Source organism: Physella acuta, unplaced genomic scaffold (assembly GCF_028476545.2).
Source record: "Physella acuta isolate Inbredline_101_S28 unplaced genomic scaffold, ASM2847654v3 ptg000778l, whole genome shotgun sequence".
NCBI classification, from domain to species: Eukaryota; Metazoa; Mollusca; class Gastropoda; family Physidae; genus Physella; species Physella acuta.
Window position 1 is genome coordinate 98,470 of NW_026732296.1, and position 24,607 is coordinate 123,076.

The following is a 24,607-nucleotide window of genomic DNA, read 5'->3' on the forward strand; positions in this document are numbered from 1 at the left end:
CTCACCTCACTCACCTCACTCACCTCACTCACCTCACTCCCCTCACTCCCCTCACTCCCCTCACTCACCTCACTCACCTCACTCACCTCACTCACCTCACTCACCTCACTCCCCTCACTCCCCTCACTCACCTCACTCACCTCACTCACCTCACTCACCTCACTCACCTCACTCACCTCACTCACCTCACTCACCTCACTCACCTCACTCACCTCACTCACCTCACTCACCTCACTCACCTCACTCACCTCACTCACCTCACTCACCTCACTCACCTCACTCACCTCTCTCACCTCACTCACCTCACTCACCTCACTCACCTCACTCACCTCACTCACCTCACTCACCTCACTCACCTCACTCACCTCACTACCCTCACTCACCTCACTACCCTCACTCACCTCACTCACCTCACTCACCTCACTCACCTCACTCACCTCACTCACTCACCTCACTCACTCACTCACTCACTCACTCACTCACTCACTCACTCACTCACTCACTCACTCACTCACTCACTCACTCACTCACTCACTCACTCACTCACTCACTCACTCACTCACTCACTCACTCACTCACTCACTCACTCACTCACTCACTCACTCACTCACTCACTCACTCACTCACTCACCCACTCACTCACTCACTCACTCACTCACTCACTCACTCACGCACTCACTCACGCACTCATGCACTCACTCACCCACCCACCCACCCACCCACTCACTCACTCACCCACTCACTCACTCACCCACTCACTCACTCACTCACCCACTCACCCACTCACCCACCCACCCACCCACCCACTCACTCACTCACTCACCCACTCACTCACTCACTCACTCACTCACTCACCTCACTCACCTCACTCACTCACTCACTCACTCACTCACTCACTCACTCACTCACTCACTCACTCACTCACTCACTCACTTCACCACGAAGGTGATGAACATTTGACCACCAGGAAGGTGACGTCACTATTTGATGACCACAGTAATCCCAACTCACCCGAAAACTGCACAACAAAGCTTATGACAAAAAGCCATTTCAGCCACGTGATACTGGTTCTTCTGCTCATACGCACACTGGTCAGCTGATCGCCCAGCGAGCTGTCACCCTCCCTCATCACGTGACCAGGCTCATCACACGACTTATCAGTGTCCGAACGTTCCTCCTCCTCTGGTATCATCTGAACCTCGGCAATATCTGGGGAGATCTCGGCAATATCTGGGGAGATCTCGGCAATATCTGGGGAGATCGCGGCAATGTCTGGGGAGATCTCGGCAATATCTGGGAAGATCTCGGCAATATCTGGGGAGATCTCGGCAATATCTGGGGCAAGCTCGGCCTCGTCTAACTTCATTTCTCCCGGTGGATCTTCACCTTCTAACTCCACCTGTCTAGGTGGATCTTCACCTTCTAACTTCATCTGTTCAGGTGGATCTTCACCTTCTAACTTCATCTGTTCAGGTGGATCTTCACCCTCTAACTTCATCTGTTCAGGTGGATCTTCACCTTCTAACTTCATCTGTTCAGGTGGATCTTCACCCTCTAACTTCATCTGTTCAGGTGGATCTTCACCTTCTAACTCCACCTGTCTAGGTGGATCTTCACCTTCTAACTTCACCTGTTCAGGTGGATCTTCACCTTCTAACTTCATCTGTTCAGGTGGATCTTCACCCTCTAACTTCATCTGTTCAGGTGGATCTTCACCTTCTAACTTCATCTGTTCAGGTGGATCTTCACCCTCTAACTTCATCTGTTCAGGTGGATCTTCTAACTTCATCTGTTCAGGTGGATCTTCTAACTTCAACTGTTCAGGTGGATCTTCACCTTCTAACTTCATCTGTTCAGGTGGATCTTCACCTTCTAACTTCATCTGTTCAGGTGGATCTTCTAACTTCATCTGTTCAGGTGGATCTTCTAAATTCAACTGTTCAGGTGGATCTTCACCTTCTAACTCCACCTGTCTAGGTGGATCTTCACCTTCTAACTTCATCTGTTCAGGTGGATCTTCACCTTCTAACTTCATCTGTTCAGGTGGATCTTCACCTTCTAACTTCATCTGTTCAGGTGGATCTTCACCCTCTAACTTCATCTGTTCAGGTGGATCTTCACCCTCTAACTTCACCTGTTCAGGTGGATCTTTACCTTCGAACTCCATCTGATCAGGTGCGTATTCACCTTCTAACTTCAACTGATAAGGTGGATCTTCACCAGTGTCCTGTTTAAAGTAAAAATACACACGTATATCAAACCTGAGTCTATATGTGCATGTTATACAACACGTCAACTTAACGTTTTGAACCACCACTTACCCTATATAACGGTACAGGACATGTAACATAAAATATTTTGGTCCGAACGATTTATATTGTTTTGCGCTATTTATTATAGCTGTACATAATTGTGTCAGTTGATGTGTAAGTAACTTGCGGGATCCGATGTCTTTCTCGATTCTTTTTGTAATTAAAACGACCCACATAACACACAGATGACCCACAAAGCACACACATATAACCCACATAACTCAGAGATGACCCCCATAATACGCACAGATGACCCACATAACACAGAAGACCCCATATAAACACACACATTTGACCCACAAAGCACACACATTTGACCCACAAAACATACATATGACCCACATAACACACAGGACTACATCACACACCAGATGACCCACATAATGACATAACATGGAGACAGACGGCCCACATCACACACAAACAACACACAGACACCCCACACAACACAAACAACACACATACACCCCACACAACACAAACAACACACAGACACCCCACACAACACAAACAACACACAGCACCCCACATAACACAAACAGAAAGATGGCTAGAGTTACGTTGAAATGGTAACTTTAGACGAGGGAGCCAATAAAATAGTGCACTCTTGTACTTTGTTGAATTCGTAAAAATAATACAACGTATTTTCTATCAAAATTACCGGAAGTTTTAAAAGTCGACTCCCAGCTGTATGAGACGGCTTCAATACCCCTCGATACTGTATTGAACTGCCAAACTTAAACAGATATTAAGCTGGTGGACAACTATCTCTACTTGAGCTGGAAGTACCTGCCACTGCAGTCTTCTGAAAATATTTTCCCTTTAGTTATTGTAGTCATTGTATTTGGTAAACAATGTGTATTACGCCAAACAAGTTTCATGGCATATTTATAACACAGTAAAGGCGATCTTCTTTGATGTGCTGAATTGTTTTGTGCATGTCTTCAAAGCGGGCTATTTTTAGATTAGAGAGATGTGCAAAAAGAATTTAGAATAATTGTTAAAAAATACAGATATTCTTTGCAAAAATAAATTATCTAGGCCTATTTAAATAATTTGCACATTAAGCGGATTGAGGAAATAGCAAACAACAATTTATTTAACAAAGTAAAAATATATTCATTAAAAAAAATATTGGAAAACGTAATTAGATATTATACACAACTTTGTAGTTAAAGAGTGTCACTTACTTCCCTTACTTTTGATCTCTGCCGCTCCCCTGCCGCAAAAATCTGCGTGTGGGGTAAGGGCCCTAAGTCTTTTAATGTCCCAGGGCCCCGGTTGGTCTTTTACGCCAATGGAGGGATTAGTTATTGTTTATTAGAAAAGATTTTAAACACTTTATGAGGTTCCGAAAGGAAACAAATTTAAGCGGAAAATGGTTGATTGGTGGTTAACTGTGACAGATTAAAACGGAGGTGAAATTAAAGGTAACGGTAGATTAAATAGAGAAACCAATCATACGTGTTTAGCTGTAAAGTGCATGTGCCCTAGGCTATGTTCCCTCTAAGCTGCGCGGTTGCGCGGCCGTGCAGTAGTTTTTAACTGCCGCGCAGTCATTTTGTAAAATACATGTATCCTTATATAAGACTTTTAGAACACCACGCACACAAAATATACGTTGCACACGATCGTTTTCCCCTTAGAGGGAACATGCCCCTAGGCAGCAGAGGTGTAGATTTTTTTTATATGCCTATAGAACAGGACGATTTAAAAACAATTTTTAGAGATTTTTTTTTATTTTTTATTTTACAATATGATTGTAACTGTAACATAAAAAAAATGTCGATTGAAAATCCGACTACAAATAAATCGACATTATCGGTGCTTCAATTTTCACACTGATCATAATTTATTATGGGAGCAAACACAAATTAAAAGTAATTTGTACTGTAGCGTTTAGTTTGTGGAGTCTAGCGTTTAGTTTGTGGAGTCTAGCGTTTAGTTTGTAGAGTCTAGCGTTTAGTTTGTGGAGTCTAGTGCTTAGTTTGAGTCTAGTGTTTAGTTTGTGGAGTCTAGCGTTTAGTTTGTGGAGTCTAGCGCTTAGTTTGAGTCTAGCGTTTAGTTTGTGGAGTCTAGCGTTTATTTTTTGGAGTCTAGCGTTTAGTTTGTGAGTCTATCGTTTAATTGAGTCATTGACACTTTGCCTTAGCGTCTCTTAAGCCGGGTACAGTACTTTCCTATTAAGATGGATGTCATGCAGGCATCATTAACATTAGGTTTGTATTGATTATTTCCTGTTAACCGTTAACTTAATGAGTGTATCGATTAAGCCGTGTCAACTGTTAACCTTTAGCTGGATCGATTAGTTTGTGTTAACTGCTAACTTTTGTATTTGTACTCCAGTCTCAGCTACAGCTGATAGCGTGTCAATTGATGGAGACAGTCTGTAGTGTCAAGTGATGGAGCCTCTTTCTCTCTCTCTCTTATATATATATATATATATATATATATATATATATATATATATATATATATATATATATATATATATATATATATATATATATATATATGGCCCTAGACCTGTGTCCCTCCCGAAATAGGCCAATTGACTGACAGACGATACTACTACTGTAAGGCACACTTCCAGAGTTTCTTCCAGGCATCTCTTCGGGGGGACGGTGCCCCCCCCCCCCCGAAGCAAGTCTACCCCCCCCCCCCGAACTAAATGGAATTTATATAGAAAATATACACTTTTGACAGTGTCCGCCCCCTGAAAATTGTTGTCCGCCCCCCCCCCCCCCCCGAAAATTTCAAGTACACCCCCGGAGAAAAAAGTCTGGAAAAAACACTGCACACTTCCCACCCACCCACCCACCCCCTCCCCGTAAACCGCCTACAATTTTCCAACAAGTAAAACAAGAGCGAAGACCACCCACACTAAGCGACCAGTTGTACTTAAAATAAATATTATCTCGTTTAATATTTAACTATTGCGTGGGTTTGTTTGTTTGTTTTTTTAAATCGACTCAAAAACTTGTTATTGCTTAAATACGATCACGTGGTGTCGTCATCAGATCACGTGAGATTTTAACTGGGCCGGACGTGATAAGTTATTTATGGCGATACTCCATTTTGAAAAGCGTGACCTAGAAAAGCAAAGCGTAAACACTCACCGAGGCCCGGTGAATGTCTGCAGATAATTATCAAATGTACTCACAACCCAGCAAGCTCCGTGGAATCCGATATCACGATACTAGCATTTCGACCCGGCTATGGCCGTTGTGTTGTGTGCGTTTATTTTTTTTATTTTTTTTTGGTACTGTTGGTCTCTGTTTTCGAGTTATTTATTTAATATCCTTTACTGAATTTGATGAGAATAACGCGATCATTATTATTAACATGGATGAAAAACATGTTTTTGTTAATTTTCCGTTTATAGTCGCCGTAAAAAAAATATATTTAAAATATATATAATATATATATATATATATATATATATATATATATATATATATATATATATATATTATATATATATATATATATAATATATATAATTTAAAATATATTTAAAAAAATGTATAATCTTAATGCCGGATAAATCTGCAAATGCAGACAAAATATTTTTTTGTTTTAAATTTAAGTATCTATTTACTTTCTATCAAGCCAATAGGGCGGTGTGGCAGAGCATCAGAGTTTCTTCCAGGCATCTCTTCGGGGGGGGGGGGGCTTAGCCCCCCTCCCTCCGAAGAAAGTCTACCGCCCCCCCCCCCCGAACGAAATGGAATTAATATAGAAAACATATTTTTACCAGTGTCCGCCCCCCCCCCCCCCCCGGAAAATGTTGACCGCCCCCCCCCCCCGAAAATATCAAGTGCCTTCCCCCCCCCCGAGTAAAAAGTCTGGAAGAAACACGGCAGAGCACTCGACTGCTAACCCACCCGAAAGTCTCGGTCCAGACTTTAGGCTACACGACGTCCCTGAGTCCACCCAACTCTGAAAGGTACCTTACTCATGTTAGGGAAAGTAAAGGCAGCCGGGTTTAGTGCTGACCACACTGTTTCTTAATTTATCAAAGTCAAGAAATATGTACTCTACTTCATCTAATACGTCTAAAAGAGTAACTTATCATTTATACTAGCCGACATTTTAGAATTAGATTAACGAGACAAAGTTTGACAACACAGAAAAACGTATATTTCTTGTTTAGTTACCGAAACTACTAAAAACATGAAATAGGTCCCATAATTAGAAACGTCACACAAAAAACCACACAATCAATTTTTCAAAACCAAATCTGTTTGAATAACACTGAACACGATGATTTTTTTAAATTTATTGATTAATCAGAACATCAGGATTCTACCTAGCCGAAGCCTCTCCTCATAATAATATATAAAACAAATTTTTAAAATCCTAAACAAGATTTTAAATTTTTTAAATTAACGAATAGATATGGTAAAAGTTCCTTTCTTTCAATACAAAAGTAATTTAAAAAAACAATGGTTTTATTATTATCAAAAGTCAGAATGTTTTTTTCCTTTATTTATTGTAAATCTCTGGTTTAATATGTGTCAGAATCAATGGTCGAAACCATCTCACCTCAGTTGTATTAAGGAGTCTGCTTGTTTGTTGTGGAGTACGTCATTAATACAAAACTGTTATATGATCTTGTTATCTCCCCTATTGTTGTTGTCTATCAACTACCACTGGCGCACGTCGTATCAACAAGCGAGTGCCATTTTATCCTGTCTCTAGCTGTGACCTCTGTTTTATCCTGTCTCTAGCTGTGACCTCTGTTTTATCCTGTCTCTAGCTGTGACCTCTGTTTTATCCTGTCTCTAGCTGTGACCTCTGTTTTATGTTGTCTCTAGCTGTGACCTCTGTTTTATCCTGTCTCTAGCTGTGACCTCTGTTTTATCCTGTCTTTAGCTGTGACCTCTGTTTTATCTTGTCTTTAGCTCTAACCTCTGCCTGTTGGGATGCTAGGCCTCTCTTGCAACTCTTTCTGCATTGATCGAACTTATTTTAACTGTAACTACTACCTGTCCCAAATCAGAAATGAAATGATGTTTAGATTAGAGTCAGCAACGGACATTGTGACCTTTAGTTGACCACAAACCTACGCATAGAAGCACGGACATTGTGACCTAAGTAAAATCTTGTTATAAAACATAATACCCCCACATCGTTGATTTAATGCTCTATCATAAATTAAAATGGCTGACTTTTTCAAAGGGAGGCAATCGATAAGATTACAATTTCATTCGCCAGGAGTTAACGTTCCCTGGCTTCAAGTCCGGCAGCAAGCTGGAAATGAAACACCGCGGTAATTAATTATTTTTTTACCCACACTATAGCTCGTCTTTGATTGGCTAACGTGTATTTTATGAAACATTAATCAAGAAAATAATTAAAAGGGGAGACGGGATTGGTAAAAATGTGCTTGTAATCAACACATTATTTTATTTAAGGAACTTTTATGTCGCTTTGCCAAGACAAACATTTCAAGAAATAAAATGTGATTTCTAGTTTTAGTAGCACGATGTTTAGTCATGTCTGTGTCTATGGACGGTAATAGTTGGGCAGCTGTCGTGGGAAAAATTGGACAATGGATGGCTTCAAACCCCAGCCTAGTGAAAAATAAATGTTTTATCCTTTTTCGTTGTTAATTGTAATGTCGAAAAGGATTTCCCTCCAACCCAGTTATTACATGTCAACATGTTATGTGCCATGAATTAGCCCGTTTACATCGATTTTAGCCTTTGTGGATTTGCTTCCTTAGCCTTTGTCCACCAAAGAGAAAACTACTACAAGTCAGAAGTTTTTTTTTTATTTTGGTGTTGTCTCCAGCTATCGAACCTCATCTGCCAGGGGGGTCGAACTTGGTACTTTCGGGTTAAGCAGCCATGAGCTTTACAGACTCGACCATGAAAAATGTCTGCTGTCTTTGATCCCATCTCCCTGCTGCCTGAGCCTCCCATCCCCTTATGAATTTATCAGCTGCGGCGAAAACTTTAAAGCTAGGACAGTAAAAGTCCGTTAATGTACGGTAACTCTTGGATCTGCTATATTGTTTAAATATATTCGAGTTATTTCCCTTTTTCTTTTCTCCATTTATTTTCGAAATCAAAGCCAATTTAATTAGTGCTATTAAAACTAATTAAAATGCTTCTGCTGTTAGTAGGGCATTAATTATAATGTAACAGTAATATTCAAAAAGAAGGTAGTTCCGACGATTAAGTTGAATTTGATTTTAGCATGTATTTTTTTTTTCTTGAAGTCATATAAGAAGTTGTGTTTTTGTTTATCTTCTTCTGGGATTAATAGTATTTTATTTTTAATTTATCTTTTTTTTTAAATGTAGAGGCTAAACATTGTCTCATTTTCGCTTTGGTCATATGTAAAGTAAACGTGTGTCTGTAAAGGATGTACTCACAACCCAGCAAGCTCCGTGGAATCCGATATCACGATACTAGCATTTCGACCCGGCTATGGCCGTTGTGTTGTGTGCGTTTATTTTTTTTATTTTTTTTTGGTACTGTTGGTCTCTGTTTTCGAGTTATTTATTTAATATCCTTTACTGAATTTGATGAGAATAACGCGATCATTATTATTAACATGGATGAAAAACATGTTTTTGTTAATTTTCCGTTTATAGTCGCCGTAAAAAAAATATATTTAAAATATATATAATATATATATATATATATATATATATATATATATATATATATATATATATATATATATATATTATATATATATATATATATAATATATATAATTTAAAATATATTTAAAAAAATGTATAATCTTAATGCCGGATAAATCTGCAAATGCAGACAAAATATTTTTTTATCCTGTCTCTAGCTGTGACCTCTGTTTTATCCTGTCTCTAGCTGTGACCTCTGTTTTATCCTGTCTCTAGCTGTGACCTCTGTTTTATCCTGTCTCTAGCTGTGACCTCTGTTTTATGTTGTCTCTAGCTGTGACCTCTGTTTTATCCTGTCTCTAGCTGTGACCTCTGTTTTATCCTGTCTTTAGCTGTGACCTCTGTTTTATCTTGTCTTTAGCTCTAACCTCTGCCTGTTGGGATGCTAGGCCTCTCTTGCAACTCTTTCTGCATTGATCGAACTTATTTTAACTGTAACTACTACCTGTCCCAAATCAGAAATGAAATGATGTTTAGATTAGAGTCAGCAACGGACATTGTGACCTTTAGTTGACCACAAACCTACGCATAGAAGCACGGACATTGTGACCTAAGTAAAATCTTGTTATAAAACATAATACCCCCACATCGTTGATTTAATGCTCTATCATAAATTAAAATGGCTGACTTTTTCAAAGGGAGGCAATCGATAAGATTACAATTTCATTCGCCAGGAGTTAACGTTCCCTGGCTTCAAGTCCGGCAGCAAGCTGGAAATGAAACACCGCGGTAATTAATTATTTTTTTACCCACACTATAGCTCGTCTTTGATTGGCTAACGTGTATTTTATGAAACATTAATCAAGAAAATAATTAAAAGGGGAGACGGGATTGGTAAAAATGTGCTTGTAATCAACACATTATTTTATTTAAGGAACTTTTATGTCGCTTTGCCAAGACAAACATTTCAAGAAATAAAATGTGATTTCTAGTTTTAGTAGCACGATGTTTAGTCATGTCTGTGTCTATGGACGGTAATAGTTGGGCAGCTGTCGTGGGAAAAATTGGACAATGGATGGCTTCAAACCCCAGCCTAGTGAAAAATAAATGTTTTATCCTTTTTCGTTGTTAATTGTAATGTCGAAAAGGATTTCCCTCCAACCCAGTTATTACATGTCAACATGTTATGTGCCATGAATTAGCCCGTTTACATCGATTTTAGCCTTTGTGGATTTGCTTCCTTAGCCTTTGTCCACCAAAGAGAAAACTACTACAAGTCAGAAGTTTTTTTTTTATTTTGGTGTTGTCTCCAGCTATCGAACCTCATCTGCCAGGGGGGTCGAACTTGGTACTTTCGGGTTAAGCAGCCATGAGCTTTACAGACTCGACCATGAAAAATGTCTGCTGTCTTTGATCCCATCTCCCTGCTGCCTGAGCCTCCCATCCCCTTATGAATTTATCAGCTGCGGCGAAAACTTTAAAGCTAGGACAGTAAAAGTCCGTTAATGTACGGTAACTCTTGGATCTGCTATATTGTTTAAATATATTCGAGTTATTTCCCTTTTTCTTTTCTCCATTTATTTTCGAAATCAAAGCCAATTTAATTAGTGCTATTAAAACTAATTAAAATGCTTCTGCTGTTAGTAGGGCATTAATTATAATGTAACAGTAATATTCAAAAAGAAGGTAGTTCCGACGATTAAGTTGAATTTGATTTTAGCATGTATTTTTTTTTTCTTGAAGTCATATAAGAAGTTGTGTTTTTGTTTATCTTCTTCTGGGATTAATAGTATTTTATTTTTAATTTATCTTTTTTTTTAAATGTAGAGGCTAAACATTGTCTCATTTTCGCTTTGGTCATATGTAAAGTAAACGTGTGTCTGTAAAGGATTATGGACAAACCACAATAAACTAGTTAAAAACTAGTTAAACTAGTTAAAAAAAGATATATGGGAGCCAAAATAATTTATTTTTGAGAAGTTGTCATAGAAAAGTACAGCAACAAGAGAAGTGTACAGCATATGTATATTATCAAACAAAATACAATATACATATAGCAACATAATATACATACAATTTTATTTCTATATACAAATCATAAATGTATATTATATAATTATAATCCAATCATTCATTTCTTTTTCCCATATTCCACAAGGTATTACTTCCCCTTCATACTTTCACCCTTCTTTTTGGGTCCATAAAGAAATCATATTGACTTGGTACAAAGTAAAAATAACATTACAGCATTTAAGCCCAAATAAAACTATTGCACATTATACATTCAACAAAAAAATTTTTACTCTTTCAAATAAATTACAATCTGTAATTATTGTACAGAAAATTAATATGTATTTTAATTTTGTGTATTTTATAAATATACATGTTATTTATACAGCAACTAACAAGGGCACACCAACAAGTTATTTTTATAGAAATAACTTGTTACAGCAGGTTTTTATTCTTACAGAACAACAGACTAGTCAAATGCTGAAGATTTTATTTTAAAGGAATGCTGCCATTTGATCCCATACTTGCATAATAATATAGGCCAGAGAAATTTTTTTTTATTTCTAGTGCAACTAAAACATTTTACCTACTTAAGTTAGCTATTAATCCTCTATTTCATGGTTCCTTAAAAAAATTCTGATCCTGAACAAACTTTTTACTTATTACAAAATGTGACTCTTGTGTAGTAATAAACTCCACGTTTTTGGAATGTGAAAATGTCTTATGGCAAAGCTAACTACTTTTTTACCCAAACAAACCAAAGAGTATAAAGGGTAACCACTTGTATACTGCATTATATAACAGAATCAACACCAAGGTGGTTACATTTGTGAGTGATGCTGATTATCTGAAAAGCACAAAAACATATTCAACTGAAACAGTTTGATTCCAAAAAATTTTTTTTGCCTGGTTGGCAAATATTATCAGACTGCATAAGATCAATTAAATCCATGGTTACTATCATCAATTGCTGAAGTTTATTCTATCATATTACAGATTTTTATCTTCAAATTTGCCCATTTTACATGATGTTTTATTTAGTGACAAACACATTTTTTTTTACAAAGTTTGCTTGAGAAATGTTACAAGACTTAAATAATCATAGAGATTTTATATACCTAATTCATTAAAAACATTCTAAATTTTATTAAATGTTTTAGTATTTTTAAATTTAAAAATGAATTTTAATGTATTTTCAGTAACCCCAGCATCAGTTCACAAATAATAAGCTAAAAGATATGCTTAATTCTGCGAGAAATTTTGAAAACATACAGGAATAAATATGTTTTACAAAAATACTAATCTTTGTAACATGGTCTAACCTGTTATTTTAAAAAGTTACGTTTTCAAAAATGTTTTGAAAAAAAAAAATCTCTAAATAAAACAAAGTAAAACTTTACCTGCAACATTTTTAAAAATACAACACCATAAGAAAAAAATGCTTGAGCATCTTATTTTATCACATATTACTTGGTATAAAAAGGTGAATTTGAATGACATTTACATAAGTCAACAGATTTATTCAGAGCAAGCTGAGATTCTATTTCTTTAACACTAACTGAAACTAACAAAACACATGCTTTGGCTAGCTAGCTATACATAATACATTATTTTAAACACTATTTCAAATAAAGCAATAGCTACTTAAGATTTAAATCTATAATATACTCTATGTGTATAGCAAATGGTAAAAGAATTAAAGATATATTTTATAGCCTTAAGCATACAACTGCATTAAGATCAAACTATCAAAGCTAATCACAATAATGCTAAAAGCCTGCATTGATTTTCAAACAACTATTATTATCTTACATTTTGCATCAACATGAAAAAGTATGATAAGTGTTTTAGCACCAAACATTAACACATATCTGGCCACTTGACCTGTGACCTGTAAGAGTTTACCCGATATTTTGATATGACTAGAGTTTGTTCACCAACATAGCAAGTGTAAAATATGAAACAACAAATAATGTGAAATGTGATGTGCTCTCAGTAATGTGTTCTCAAACTAGCAATGTTACATGCTGACTTTTACCAAAGCCTTTCTAACTCGTTTGCCTGTCACTACCAAGGATTGGTCTGCTGATGTGGGCCTCTTTCTGTAGTACCTGTAAAAATAAAATAACACATTTATTTACGTTGTTCAATTCATCTATTACAGAAGTATAATTTTTTAGTATCAAATTACAAAATGAATATACTCTGGAGCTAATTAAACAGATTACAGGTTGGCTCATATTATAATTATAATTTAAGTGCAAATGTGTCATGAAAGATTTTGTATGGTTTAAAAGTGCTAATAATTTGATCCTCTATAAGCTTTTAGATAATCATTATTTATTGACCACATGAATATACATTATTGACCACTAAAATTAGGATTATTGACCACTTAAATTGTTTATTGATTGCAAGAATTTAAAATTACTGACCAGTAGAAATTGGATTACTAACAAAAGAAATTAAAGCTTTCTTCTAGTTCCAAACATAACAATCTTTTTAGGAGTTTAGACAGAAATAAAACATAACAAATATAATAACCTTTGTAGTAACAAGTTTTTGAATGTAATTAAACATATTTTAGTGCTAAAAAGTTTTTATTAAAGAAAGCAAATTAGTTGTGTTTTTGTCTTATTTTTAGTACACTTTAAAAGTTTATTATACACGTTTTTATATTTATTTTATTTTGACTAAAAATATTTGATTTAAAACCTGACTTGCTAAAATACAGTATATGCGCTTTTTTTATTTCTGTTGGACGTTGGTGAAAAATCAGCAAATTTTGATAAGCAGTTCACCCTCAACAGCCTTTAGACAAGCAATCACTAGAATATTTTATCTTATTATCTCCTCTTTTATTATTGAATATTGAAATTTTTTAAAAATTTTAATGACTAATATGTCTGATTCAATTAAAAATAGACATCCTTGCATTGTCATCAAAGGAATGTGGAATGACTGAACAAAATTGCTGTATAAGAAGTATGTTTAAATAGAGTTGCAAGACTTGCTGAGCCACAAATATATTAGTTGTATGTAATGAAAGCTACTAACATTAAGATCTTTTTACTGGAATCATTCAAATAAACAGAAGCATCTTTACACACAAAAATAATAGTAAAGAATTAATAACTTTTGCCAACTGTAATAAAAAGCCTATCCCAAGCGATTTCCACATCAGTTTTTTTTTGTTCGTTTAGTTTGAAAAAAGAAAGCACTTACTTTTTTTGTTTGTCTGATGATAAAGAAAATTCATCCTGTGCTTCAAGGTCAACCTCATGGGTATCTCCACTAACATCCTTCTCTTCATCTTTCACACTTATTTCCTCCTTTAAGGAGAGCGAACTTTTTGATTTTCTCTTCACATTTACTGTTTTATTGACAGGGGACTTGGAAGCTTTTTTCACGAGCAGGTGGGTGGGTTTGGATGGAGAAAAATCCTGGAAGACCTCCAGTCCATGATCTGGCAGTCCATCACTGAGATGGTCAGAGAAAGATTCAGACCTGGGGATCTGGTCCACTTTAAAAGTGCCAGGTGAATCTAGCAGATCTGTATTCGCCTGCAAGGTGGAGGGGCTTCCTTTTGAGGAGGTAGAAGATTTTGATTTTTTTACACAATGTGTAGACAGCAAGTCATTGGGTAAGCTGGTGTCAATGTTGTGCTGAGATCTCCCCATGCTGAGGGTGTCCTCGGAGAGAGGTGCGTCCTCTTTGAGGCTGTCTTTGTACTTGAGATGGATTTCACTATTCTTAGAGCTATCATCCACCATAGGAGAACAGAAGTCTGAGGTGACCAAGCCAGAGATATCACCCGCTGAGCTGTGGCCGGACATGCCAGCAAAGTCCGACAGCTGTTCTTCTGTCATGGTGATGATACTGCCGTGAGTGCCGTCCAGCGGCAAACTCAACGCCTCCATGTCCCCAGACAGGAGCTGCACGCCTCCCTCCCCTGAACCACCCAGTGATGTTAACATCTTCATTAAAGCGTCCCTGTCTACCGCCACGTTGACCAGTGTGGGCTGGCCAGTCTCACTGTTCACACACGTGTACCCTTTGACGACAATATACTGAGGCTGAATGTTTGTGTTGTCTGATGTTGTAGCAGTGCAGGTGTTGATGGGCTGTAAGAGGGAATCTGTGGAGGCAGCAGAAATGTGCCCAATGCTAGTGTTGGAGATGTCACCTTGTTCTGTCAGAGAATTTCTTTGAGAGCCTCCAGAAAAGACATCATTGCCCTTAAATTAAAACAAACAAAAGTTATAATTATCCTTTTATTATATCACTTCAAGTTTGTTAAAGCGGATGGATGTTAAAATTGGGTTTACAGTAACTAGGAATGTTACCCTTACTTTTCTTATGATAGCCTTTGTTGAGATGGAACCCTCACTCTCACTGTCATCTGCAGAATCTAGATCTGAATCAGACTCCAGTTCAGCTTGTGTGCTTGCTTCACACTATAGCAGGGAGATAAAACATAAAATAGCCTAAATATAAATGTTATTTTAATATTTGATTTGTTTCTGCTCCATAAAAATAATTTAATTTCTACACCAAACAGAAGACTACACATGCATAATAACAGCTGCTAGAAGAGATGATTCAAACAATGGTTTAATTAAATATTAGATTTTAATCAAATAGTTGAAAGTAATGAAAATGTTGACAATCTGGATAGTTAATTATAGAAGTTGAGCTTTGCTGTTTACACTACCTTAACCTAACACTTCACAGAAAAAATATCAGAAAAAAGTAGCCTCAGGTAAACTGATGTAAAGATGATTCAATTAACACAAAGGAAAAAAAATTAACACTAACTTGCAAAGATTCAACAGGTTCTTCTGTACCATCCTCATCATTAAAGTGATCATCATCGGAGGAATCATCATCTCTGGAAATTTTCACAGCAGCTTCTGTATCTTTATTACCTCCCTTGTCAGTGTTTACCTTCCCTGCTAGTGAAGACTTTTCGTTGTTGGTAAGTGCAGAGAAAATATCATCCATGTTCATTTTGTCACCCTTAGAAGTCAAGAAACAACAATGTTTAAGAACTTAACATTGTAGCATGGATAAAACATCAGACTTTGTATTACATAAATGGATTATACACACAAAAAAACTAGATTAAAAGTGAAACAAAAATTATTTTTTTTAAAAAAACATTTTAGCTTGAGTTGCTTTATAAACTTGAATTGACTGCCTGTATCTTAGTACGATGGCAGATAACTACTTGTAGGAAAATGATTTAGTACTAAAAACTCAATGCTTCTAAACGATGACAAAAAAAATGGCATTACTATGGGTATTTTGGATGAGATTTCTTCTAAGGACCCATCAGGGTGCACAATGACAACTTGTGGCACATCTCCAAGTTTTCCAGCTTTGATGTCCTGCAGCAAATTCCTGTGTAATGTGTCAGAAGTGAGAGGGGCACTTGTTGTGCTGCTGCCATCAGCACTGAGTATTGAGTCCAGCTTGTTTTCTTGGGTGGGGCGATCCAGACTGCTTTTGTACATGGAGGTTTTATCTACACTATGTTCATCGCTCTGTAGAAAGAGGCACCAGTGCTATTCACAGGGTTTTTACAACACCTTTTAAAAATTAGATTTCCAGATCTTTTCAACACATTTTCAATACATAAAGGTAACAAATCAAGAGGGGCTATGTTTACGACAATCCTAACGGTTATTTATTTTTTTTAAACAATTAAAATTAAATTATCTCTATTTTTTTAAATATTACCTTGACAAAAATTTTAAATATCCTTGAAAATTATACCAAAATAACATTACTTTAAAAAATGTATTTAGTATAACTATTTTGAATGTCAATAAAAACTAAAAGAAAACTGCTGACTTGAGAAGTACTATGAAATTGTAATAAAATTTCTCATGGACAATAAAAGGAGTAATTAAAATAATATGTCTGTGTACAAACCTCTTTATCTCTAGAAGAATCCAGTTCCGACTCTTCTCCCAGCTGACATGTGACCTTATGTTTGTCTAAAGTCTGGCTGAGGTTAAAGGACGTGTGGCAGGTGTCACATTCATACTTCTTGCCATTGGAGTGGATGGCTGCATGGGCATCAAAACTACGTTCTGTGTTAGCTATGAAGTCACACTCATCACATTTGAAGCATTTATCTATATCATGACCACGGACATGCTGTTTGTATGAGTACCTACAAGTATCAAATACAAGAAACAACATTAAGGTATTGCCATATGTATGGATTCATATATGTAATAACAAAAAAAATGTAATATAGTATGGACGATGATGGATGATTATGTATTCATACAAGTCAACATTAAGCCTAAAAAATTAACAACATAATTATGTAGACCAATTTATTTTGGAAAAAAAAAGCACTATATAAATTGAATATTCAGTTTAAACAATGACTTATCAGTGCAACTCAAAGAAATTAATCAATCTCTATTATCCTTAAACATAAATTTACCTGTAAACCCAAAAAATAAATGTATATACACATATTGAATTACCTGAATGTGAAAGATATTACCTGTCAGAGAAAACTTGTCCACATTTTTTACATTCTAAAGGTACACCTTCAGCATGTAACTTGTTAATGTGGATTTTCAGATCTGTTCTTCTCCCACAGGTAGTTGGACATAGGCTGCACTTAAAGACAGGCTTATTTCCTGAGTGTATAAGCTTGTGGGCTTTTAAACTGTTGCTCTGGGTAAAGCGTGTATGACAAATATCACATTCATATGGCTTTTCTCCTGTGTGTATCCTCAGATGGCGTTTTAGTTTGTAGGTGTCAGGGCTTGCGTAAGCGCAGTATGAGCACTGTGGAATTTGAATATTTTAGATGGTTTGCTAAAAAACCAGCCTAATTTGTGATATCCATCACAATCACACTGGCTTTTTTAAAAAGTATTGATCCTCAGAAGTTCTGAGTACTATTTTTTGACTAACCTTATATGGTCTCTCTCCTGTATGTGATCTCATGTGTCTTTTAAGTTTTGAAAGCTCAACGCTTGCATAATCACAGTTGGGACATCTATGAGGTTTTTCAAATGTGTGACGGTATCTGATGTGGCGAACAAGTTCCCCTGATGTGGTGAAAGCTGCCTCGCAGGTCTAAGGATAAAAATAGATCACTGAAATTGAATGTAAACAGCGTGACACAAACTACAGAGTTTTGTAATTTTTAGAAAATTGTTTTGATGTTAAATTAGCTAGAAAGTCTTTTAAAGAAATTTGTTTCTAAAAATGAAAATGCTGTTCTATGTATGTCTGCTGACATGAATACACAACTAAAATAATTGTAAATGTTAAATTTAACAGTGAATATTTTAAACTACTTAGTAATGGTGGCTATTATAAATAACAATACTTTTTTCTCCAAAGAATGAAACTAAAAACTGCTGCTATTGTAATAATTCAACAAGACAGAAAAAAATAAAAACATATTAATCTAAAGCATTAAACAACCACCTCAATATTAATTCTTTCTGAGTTTTTAACAACATCTTGTGGTTTTCTTAAGTTCTAAAAAGGTCAAGATGATGCTTAATTTTTTTTAGTAAATCAATAGAACAATAAATTAATTAAAATAAATATTTTTCATTACACTGAGTAAAACTATAGCACACTTACTTTACATTTATGTGGTCTGGTTCCTGTATGAGTATTTACATGATTCATTAAAGAAGCCGGAGTCTTGAAGCCCCTGTCACATTCTTTACACTTATGAGGCCGCTCATCAGAATGAGATTTCATGTGCCTGGTTAGTAAATAACGTTTTGGGCTTGTGTAATCACAGTAGTCGCATGTCAGCTGGGTCCCAAAGTTGTTGATATATTTCTTTGGAACAACCCTCAAAATTCTTTTCACTTCACCGTTTATTTCCACAAAGTCTTCTGTAAATTCTTGATTTTCTTGCTAAGAGAATAAAAAAATGTTTTAGTTTTCTATTGATCAAGTACATTTTTCATTTCTTTAGTCCCTGAAAACTAAAATCAAATAAATATTAACATAAAATATTTATGATAATTTTTGTTTCTATTTTTAAATATCTTTATGTCCACATAAGATTTGATAAAAAGTCTTTCTATTCAGCAGAAGATAACAGATTATAAAATGAAGAGATAAAACATGAACACAATGACAATATAAAAACTTACCTTGAAATCTAAAACTTGTGCTAGTTGCGTGGTTAGCTGGTTATTTCCATCTTTGTTCCCATCTGACTGGGACATGATCAGGACGTAGTTCATATCACCACCTTGATTGAGCTCAGAAGGAAGGATAGTTATAGTTTGAAAACCAAGATCTGAGTTTATGGTACCATCTGTTGCCAGTAAGCCAGACATCTAATTTGAAAATCATAACAAAGAAATAATGAAACAATTTATAGCTATTCAATATTTTAACATTCTTACAAGCTGTAAACTAGTCAGAAATAAGCAGTAGAAATTCAAACACACCTTCTTAAACTGTTATCTATTAGCCCTTAACATTAAAATCAATAATATGAAAGCAGTAAGGCACAATCTATTGGATGCTGGACGAACATTTTTGACAATTAATGAATTGTACCAAGTAGGTTATATAGTTTTTGTTTTTAATTAAACTGTAAAAGTTTGACCTGCAAGGCTTCAGTGGTTAAAGCTGTTCCATTGGGTAATGCCACCAGCTGAGGCTGGGAGCTATCAGACTGCAGGGCCACAAGTTGGGTGCTGTCTGAGATACCATTGCTGCTATTGGCTATGGTGGTGATGCTGTCATTCCTCCCTGTTATCATTATACCATTGGCCCCAGCAGATGTCAGAATGGAGGAAGATTGTGTGGCACCTTCGCTGGCTGAACCAGTATCACCCTACAGTAAAATATCAACATGTTCACTAGAAGGTTAAGAAAAATGTAACGCATTAAAAGTTGGCTATCAAAAAACATAAGCAAGAATACTGTATTTACTTTTTTTCCTACTTTTGCTGTTATAGTCTGGGGTATGGTTAAGGCCAGGAACAGGATCTTTTTATGAATTAGGATAGCTAAATAATTTTAATAAATGCCCAACAATCTAAATTAACATAAAAATGTACCTTGTTTGTAGTATTAATATTCTGTTTTTAAAAATTGTAAGATTTGGTTTTAAATAACGTTTCTTTTTTATGAGCCATGAATAGTATTTAAAATGCCAGCTATAAGCAAAACATCTTTCATGCAACCACTTTTTAAATAATCATTTTCATTATAGAAGAAACATCTTTCCAAAAATATTCCTACCCCTTGCATAGCAAGAACAGAATCAGAAGCTGTTAGTGCATCACTAGACATGCCCAAATCTTGGTTGAGTATCTGCATCTGAGCCCCATCACTCAGGGAAAGATAGTGGCCATCGTCGTCCAGGGACACAATCCTGATCACCTTGCCACCAGTGGGGTCAAGGTTGTCACTCAGTGATGTCATAATTAAACTCTGTTGATAGTTGTTATGAGCAAAATTAAACTGCAAGAAGATAAATAATAATTCACAGATATGGAAGTGACAGTTTATCCTACATATATATGTGACAAAATAAGTTACAATGATCCTTTTGAGAGAAATACAAAATAAAAACTCATATAAGTGCATGAAACAAACCAAGTTTCATTTACTTAATAAAATTCACTATGAATGTAAGAAGATTTTTCCTCCCATTGCAGAGAATTAAAGTATAAGGTGAAAGTTTAAAATAAATGTATACAAATAAATGTATGTAAAATGGAGTTCATACCCCTGCCATTGGGTTGGATTGAATGTCCCTTATGCTCTGAGCAGTTCCAAAACCTGCATTCTGTGTCAGGACTGATTCAAGGTCAATAGTTCCAACTTCCTGTTTTATATTTACAATATCTGTATCAGTGGATCCAACTAAACTTTGAATCTGGTGTGTGGTTTCGTCTGAAAGTGGTGTATCAAGAATACCTGTGTAGAAAAGCAAAAATCCCATTTTAAAAAAAAACCTCAACATGTCCAAAAATGTGCTTATATTATGAAAACATTGAATACATATGTGTGAGATTTACAATTAACTGTTTTGAGAATCAATAATTTATCAATATAAATAAGTTTTAGGGGATAAATTGCTTATTGTGCAATTGTGAAAAGGCTACCTTGCTCTGAATAAAATCCAGATGAAAACTGTGATGTAACGCCTCCTTCACCGGGTTCCTGAAGGTGATGACTCCCTGATGTAGGATTGTACAGGTCACCCACATCTCCCGTATCAACACCCATGTGGGACAAAACATCATCACCAGGCTCTATCTCTTTGTTGAATGTGGATAAGTAGTTTTGAAGGTCGTGAAGATTTTGGTTTTGGCCTGCCGACCCAGGCTCATCTTCAGGGTCCATTTATGAACAAGCTTTGGGTCAACTTCTCTGAACAGCCTGCACAAAAAATTTAAGTTAACTTTATACAAGAGTAAACAAGTAAAAATGTAACATACATTTCAAATTTTTTTTTCTGAGCAACTAGTTGTGTAATGTAGTGAATAAGTCCACACATGGATGACATAGATGACATACTTGAAGCTAAACAGAAGTAAATTTAATTTTATAGATACTGTACTGGGTACAGGGCTAATTAAAAATTATACATTCATTCAAGGCATTATTCAGACAGTGGGGAAAAGTGGTAGAGTGATTGAAACATTATTGTCTCAAAAGTTCGGTTCTTGTCAATGAATATTGTACATTCAGTTCCAGACTCATTAGGCAAAATTAAGGTAGCTAAGCAGTGAATCAGAATCAACCACAATATATCAATATCCCTACATGTGCAGAAATCACAGAAACAAGTTAACTCTGCTTCATCTGCTTTAAAGTAGAATAGAATTGACGGTCTTGCCTGAGAGGGTAACTTGTTTTTTTTAACTGAAAATTTGTACTAGGCCCTTGTGAAAATTAGTTAATGTACTATGTGTATGTACAGGCTAGTGGATATTTATTCTTATGACCCATAGGTCAATTTTAAAACTAGTGTATTAAATGGGGTCCCCATTTGAGGATAATTACAGTATTACAGTTAGAATGGGCCTATAGCCTATAGCATAAAAATAGGGGTTTACAATTTGATGTAAACTGTTATTATCTTGGCAGCCAGGCAGAGATATTAAGTTTAAGGAAAATAAAATAAATCCCTCTTTCACTCTTGTTTTCATCAAGTGGACCAATAAGTTGAATAAGACAACCTAACTAAATTTATTAGAACTATTACTAGATCTAGAATGACTAGATCTATATGTTCAGTTCAAGTTACTACTTTATTGCAAGTAGAGCAAAATGTTCCCATTATATGATTTTATTTGTGTGCTCAGAATAGCTGCGTTTTAATATTTTACATTTTTTATTTAAATGTGTGTAGGCTGGCTGTAAGTGTAAAGTAAAGTGTTTTCTATGGAGACGGTGGTATAATCAACTTGTATTCAGTGGTGCACTTCGCCATCTTGAAATCGCTAGGCCTATAATTAGATCGATAAGGTCTCTGTATATTAATGAAATGTGTTAATCAAATGCGTTTTTATGTTGGTAGCTTTAATAGTGTTGGATATAGTTCGGTGTCGATTTAGAACAAAGAGTAAGTGCCACCGCTAGGGGTGTTCTTGGCTTCAAGCGCCCTCATCTTCCAAGCGCCCTCTGCAACATAGGTGTTGCTCGGAGACGGACGCTTATCTAGTCTACAATTCTCTAGCTCCAGTTGCGCACTAGATGAAATTCAAGCTAGTTTAGCAATGTATGTGGTTTGATTACCTTTCAAAAGCAACCATCCGTTCGTCTTCAATCGGTATTAATTTGAGATTTTGCTTCACGCCTGTGTTAAATCACAAGTATCTTCTTTACTACAACAATGTCCGGGTAAAAAATTCAAGATGGCTGACAAGTTCAAAAAAATACTTGACTGAAATAGTCACGTTAAATTCTTTTGAAAACCTACGACTTATGATAGTCTACATCACTCCATGACTCAACAATGACAAGCAATTACCCTTCTTTTCAAATAAAAAAGTTTCTAAATGTTATGTTTTTAGTAAGGTTAATATTTAAAACCAAACTTTTAAATCTGTCGCTGGAGGGCGCTTGTGCGCAGTTCTCCATGAATGTTCTGATCTCTGCGCATGCCCAGGTCAAGGGGTGGAGTTAAAAATAAATAATTTAAAATGCAAAATTTCTACATAATATAAATAGAAAAAAAAACTAGATTTCTAGATCTAGTTATTGGTTAAGCCACACTTGAAAAACACAGTTGTTATCTACAGATCTAATGAGTAGGCCTAGAAGTAACATTTTCTTAAAATTAGCCATTTTCTATCTTCGAAATAGTTTCAATTTGTTTCTTTTAAATAGAATACTAAACTCGTCTTTTATTGGGATATATCAAAATAAAAATTAATAACTATTTAACACTAAACTTTTTAAACTTGTGTTGTAGGATTAAAATTAATTAAGTTATTATAATGATCTAGGCCTATTAAAACGCTACTACCTAGAGTTATTAATAAAAGGCCTTTACTTTTACTATAGCTGTGTAAAGCGAGCTGCATATCCGTGCTTCGCTTTACTTTAAGGGTCATCCATAAATGACGTCACGTTTTTTTACATCCCTCCCCTCCGTCACACGTCGTCACAAAAAGGCAGACCCCCCCCTTAAAATGACGTCACACCTCAGCCTACAAGCCCCCTCATAAAAATTGCAGTTGAATTTTTTTGAAACGTCGATATTTTTCTAAAATAGGGTATAAATTCTTATTGCAATTTATTAAAACAGTTTTCTAAAACGCGAAATAGCGTCTAAAATTCGTTTTCTAACATTGCTTTTTTATAATGCAAAAGTGTGACGTCGCACCATCTGAACTCCCCCCCCCCCTTCCCCCTCGTCACACACCGTCACAAAATTACGGACCTCCCCCCCCCCTACGAGTGTGACGTCATTTATGGACGACCCCCTTAGTGTTCAAATTGGCCATAAACAGACATTTTTTTGTGTAAAGTAAATATTACATTTTCACATAATAAAAAAGATATTAAATTGAATTAAGGGGAGAGAATTACAGACAGGGAAATAACATACCTCCATGAACCACACTCACCTCACCATACGACCCACATCCAACTTGCCCATATAGCACAACACACGCCTCACCCCCGCGATCCACACCCAAACACTCACCCCAAACCACTCACATCATTCCCCATATATCAAACTCAACCCCACAACACACATAAACAACCCATACACGTGAAGCAGACCAAACCCCACACCATCCCCAGCAACACACCCCATTACCCAGAAACACACCACCCCACACCCCGTAACCAACACGCCACATCATACACCACACAATAAAACCCAATTATCAGATCACATCCCAGCAACCCACACAGCACAACCCACACATTAACCCAGTAACCCCACCTTCAACACTCACTCAACCACTCATTGCATACACCCCACTACACTCATACATCACATAACATACAGAGTACACCAAACCTTACACCAACTCTCACACATACCGAACCATACTTTTACACACCCCACCCAACACTAATTTGTAGTTGGACTGTGTTAGAAACTATTCAAATATATGGTACGTAAAAGTAAAGATTCATTTAGACCTAACGATCCATTGGGCAGCTGAAGTGGAGTTCATAATATAAAGGGATA

The 24,607-nt window shown here is 36.0% G+C and overlaps 2 protein-coding genes across 2 annotated transcripts; both read right to left on the reverse strand.

Annotated features, from left to right (window-relative positions):
• Positions 1–934: 934 nt before the first annotated feature.
• Positions 935–3,227, reverse strand: LOC131950766 (fibrous sheath CABYR-binding protein). Its single transcript, XM_059312951.1, has 2 exons — positions 2,974–3,227; positions 935–2,227 (listed from the first exon to the last, which is right to left on the reverse strand). Exon 2 carries the CDS (start codon positions 2,165–2,167, stop codon positions 935–937), a length of 1,233 nt encoding a protein of 410 aa, XP_059168934.1. The 5' UTR covers positions 2,168–2,227; positions 2,974–3,227.
• A 7,636-nt stretch (positions 3,228–10,863) lies between these two features.
• LOC131950765 (zinc finger protein 236) lies at positions 10,864–23,032 on the reverse strand. The gene is made up of 15 exons (XM_059312950.1): positions 22,693–23,032; positions 21,054–21,330; positions 20,675–20,865; positions 20,185–20,376; positions 19,544–19,774; positions 19,080–19,268; positions 18,553–18,837; positions 17,869–18,033; positions 17,450–17,739; positions 16,861–17,104; positions 16,221–16,469; positions 15,742–15,942; positions 15,276–15,380; positions 14,149–15,161; positions 10,864–13,034 (listed from the first exon to the last, which is right to left on the reverse strand). Exons 2-15 carry the CDS (start codon positions 21,292–21,294, stop codon positions 12,944–12,946), a joined length of 3,687 nt encoding a protein of 1,228 aa, XP_059168933.1. The 5' UTR covers positions 21,295–21,330; positions 22,693–23,032; the 3' UTR covers positions 10,864–12,943.
• Positions 23,033–24,607: the final 1,575 nt, after the last annotated feature.

Coding starts and splice junctions, on each gene's coding strand:
- LOC131950766 (XM_059312951.1), bottom strand. CDS start 2,167: ATGGAGTTCGAAGGTAAAGATCCACCTGAACAGGTGAAGTTAGAGGGT.
- LOC131950765 (XM_059312950.1), bottom strand. CDS start 21,294: ATGGACCCTGAAGATGAGCCTGGGTCGGCAGGCCAAAACCAAAATCTT. Junction 15,162..15,275: donor CAAAGGCTATCATAAGAAAA/GTAAGGGTAACA, acceptor TTTTAATTTAAG/GGCAATGATGTCTTTTCTGG. Junction 13,035..14,148: donor TCATCAGACAAACAAAAAAA/GTAAGTGCTTTC, acceptor TTATTTTTACAG/GTACTACAGAAAGAGGCCCA.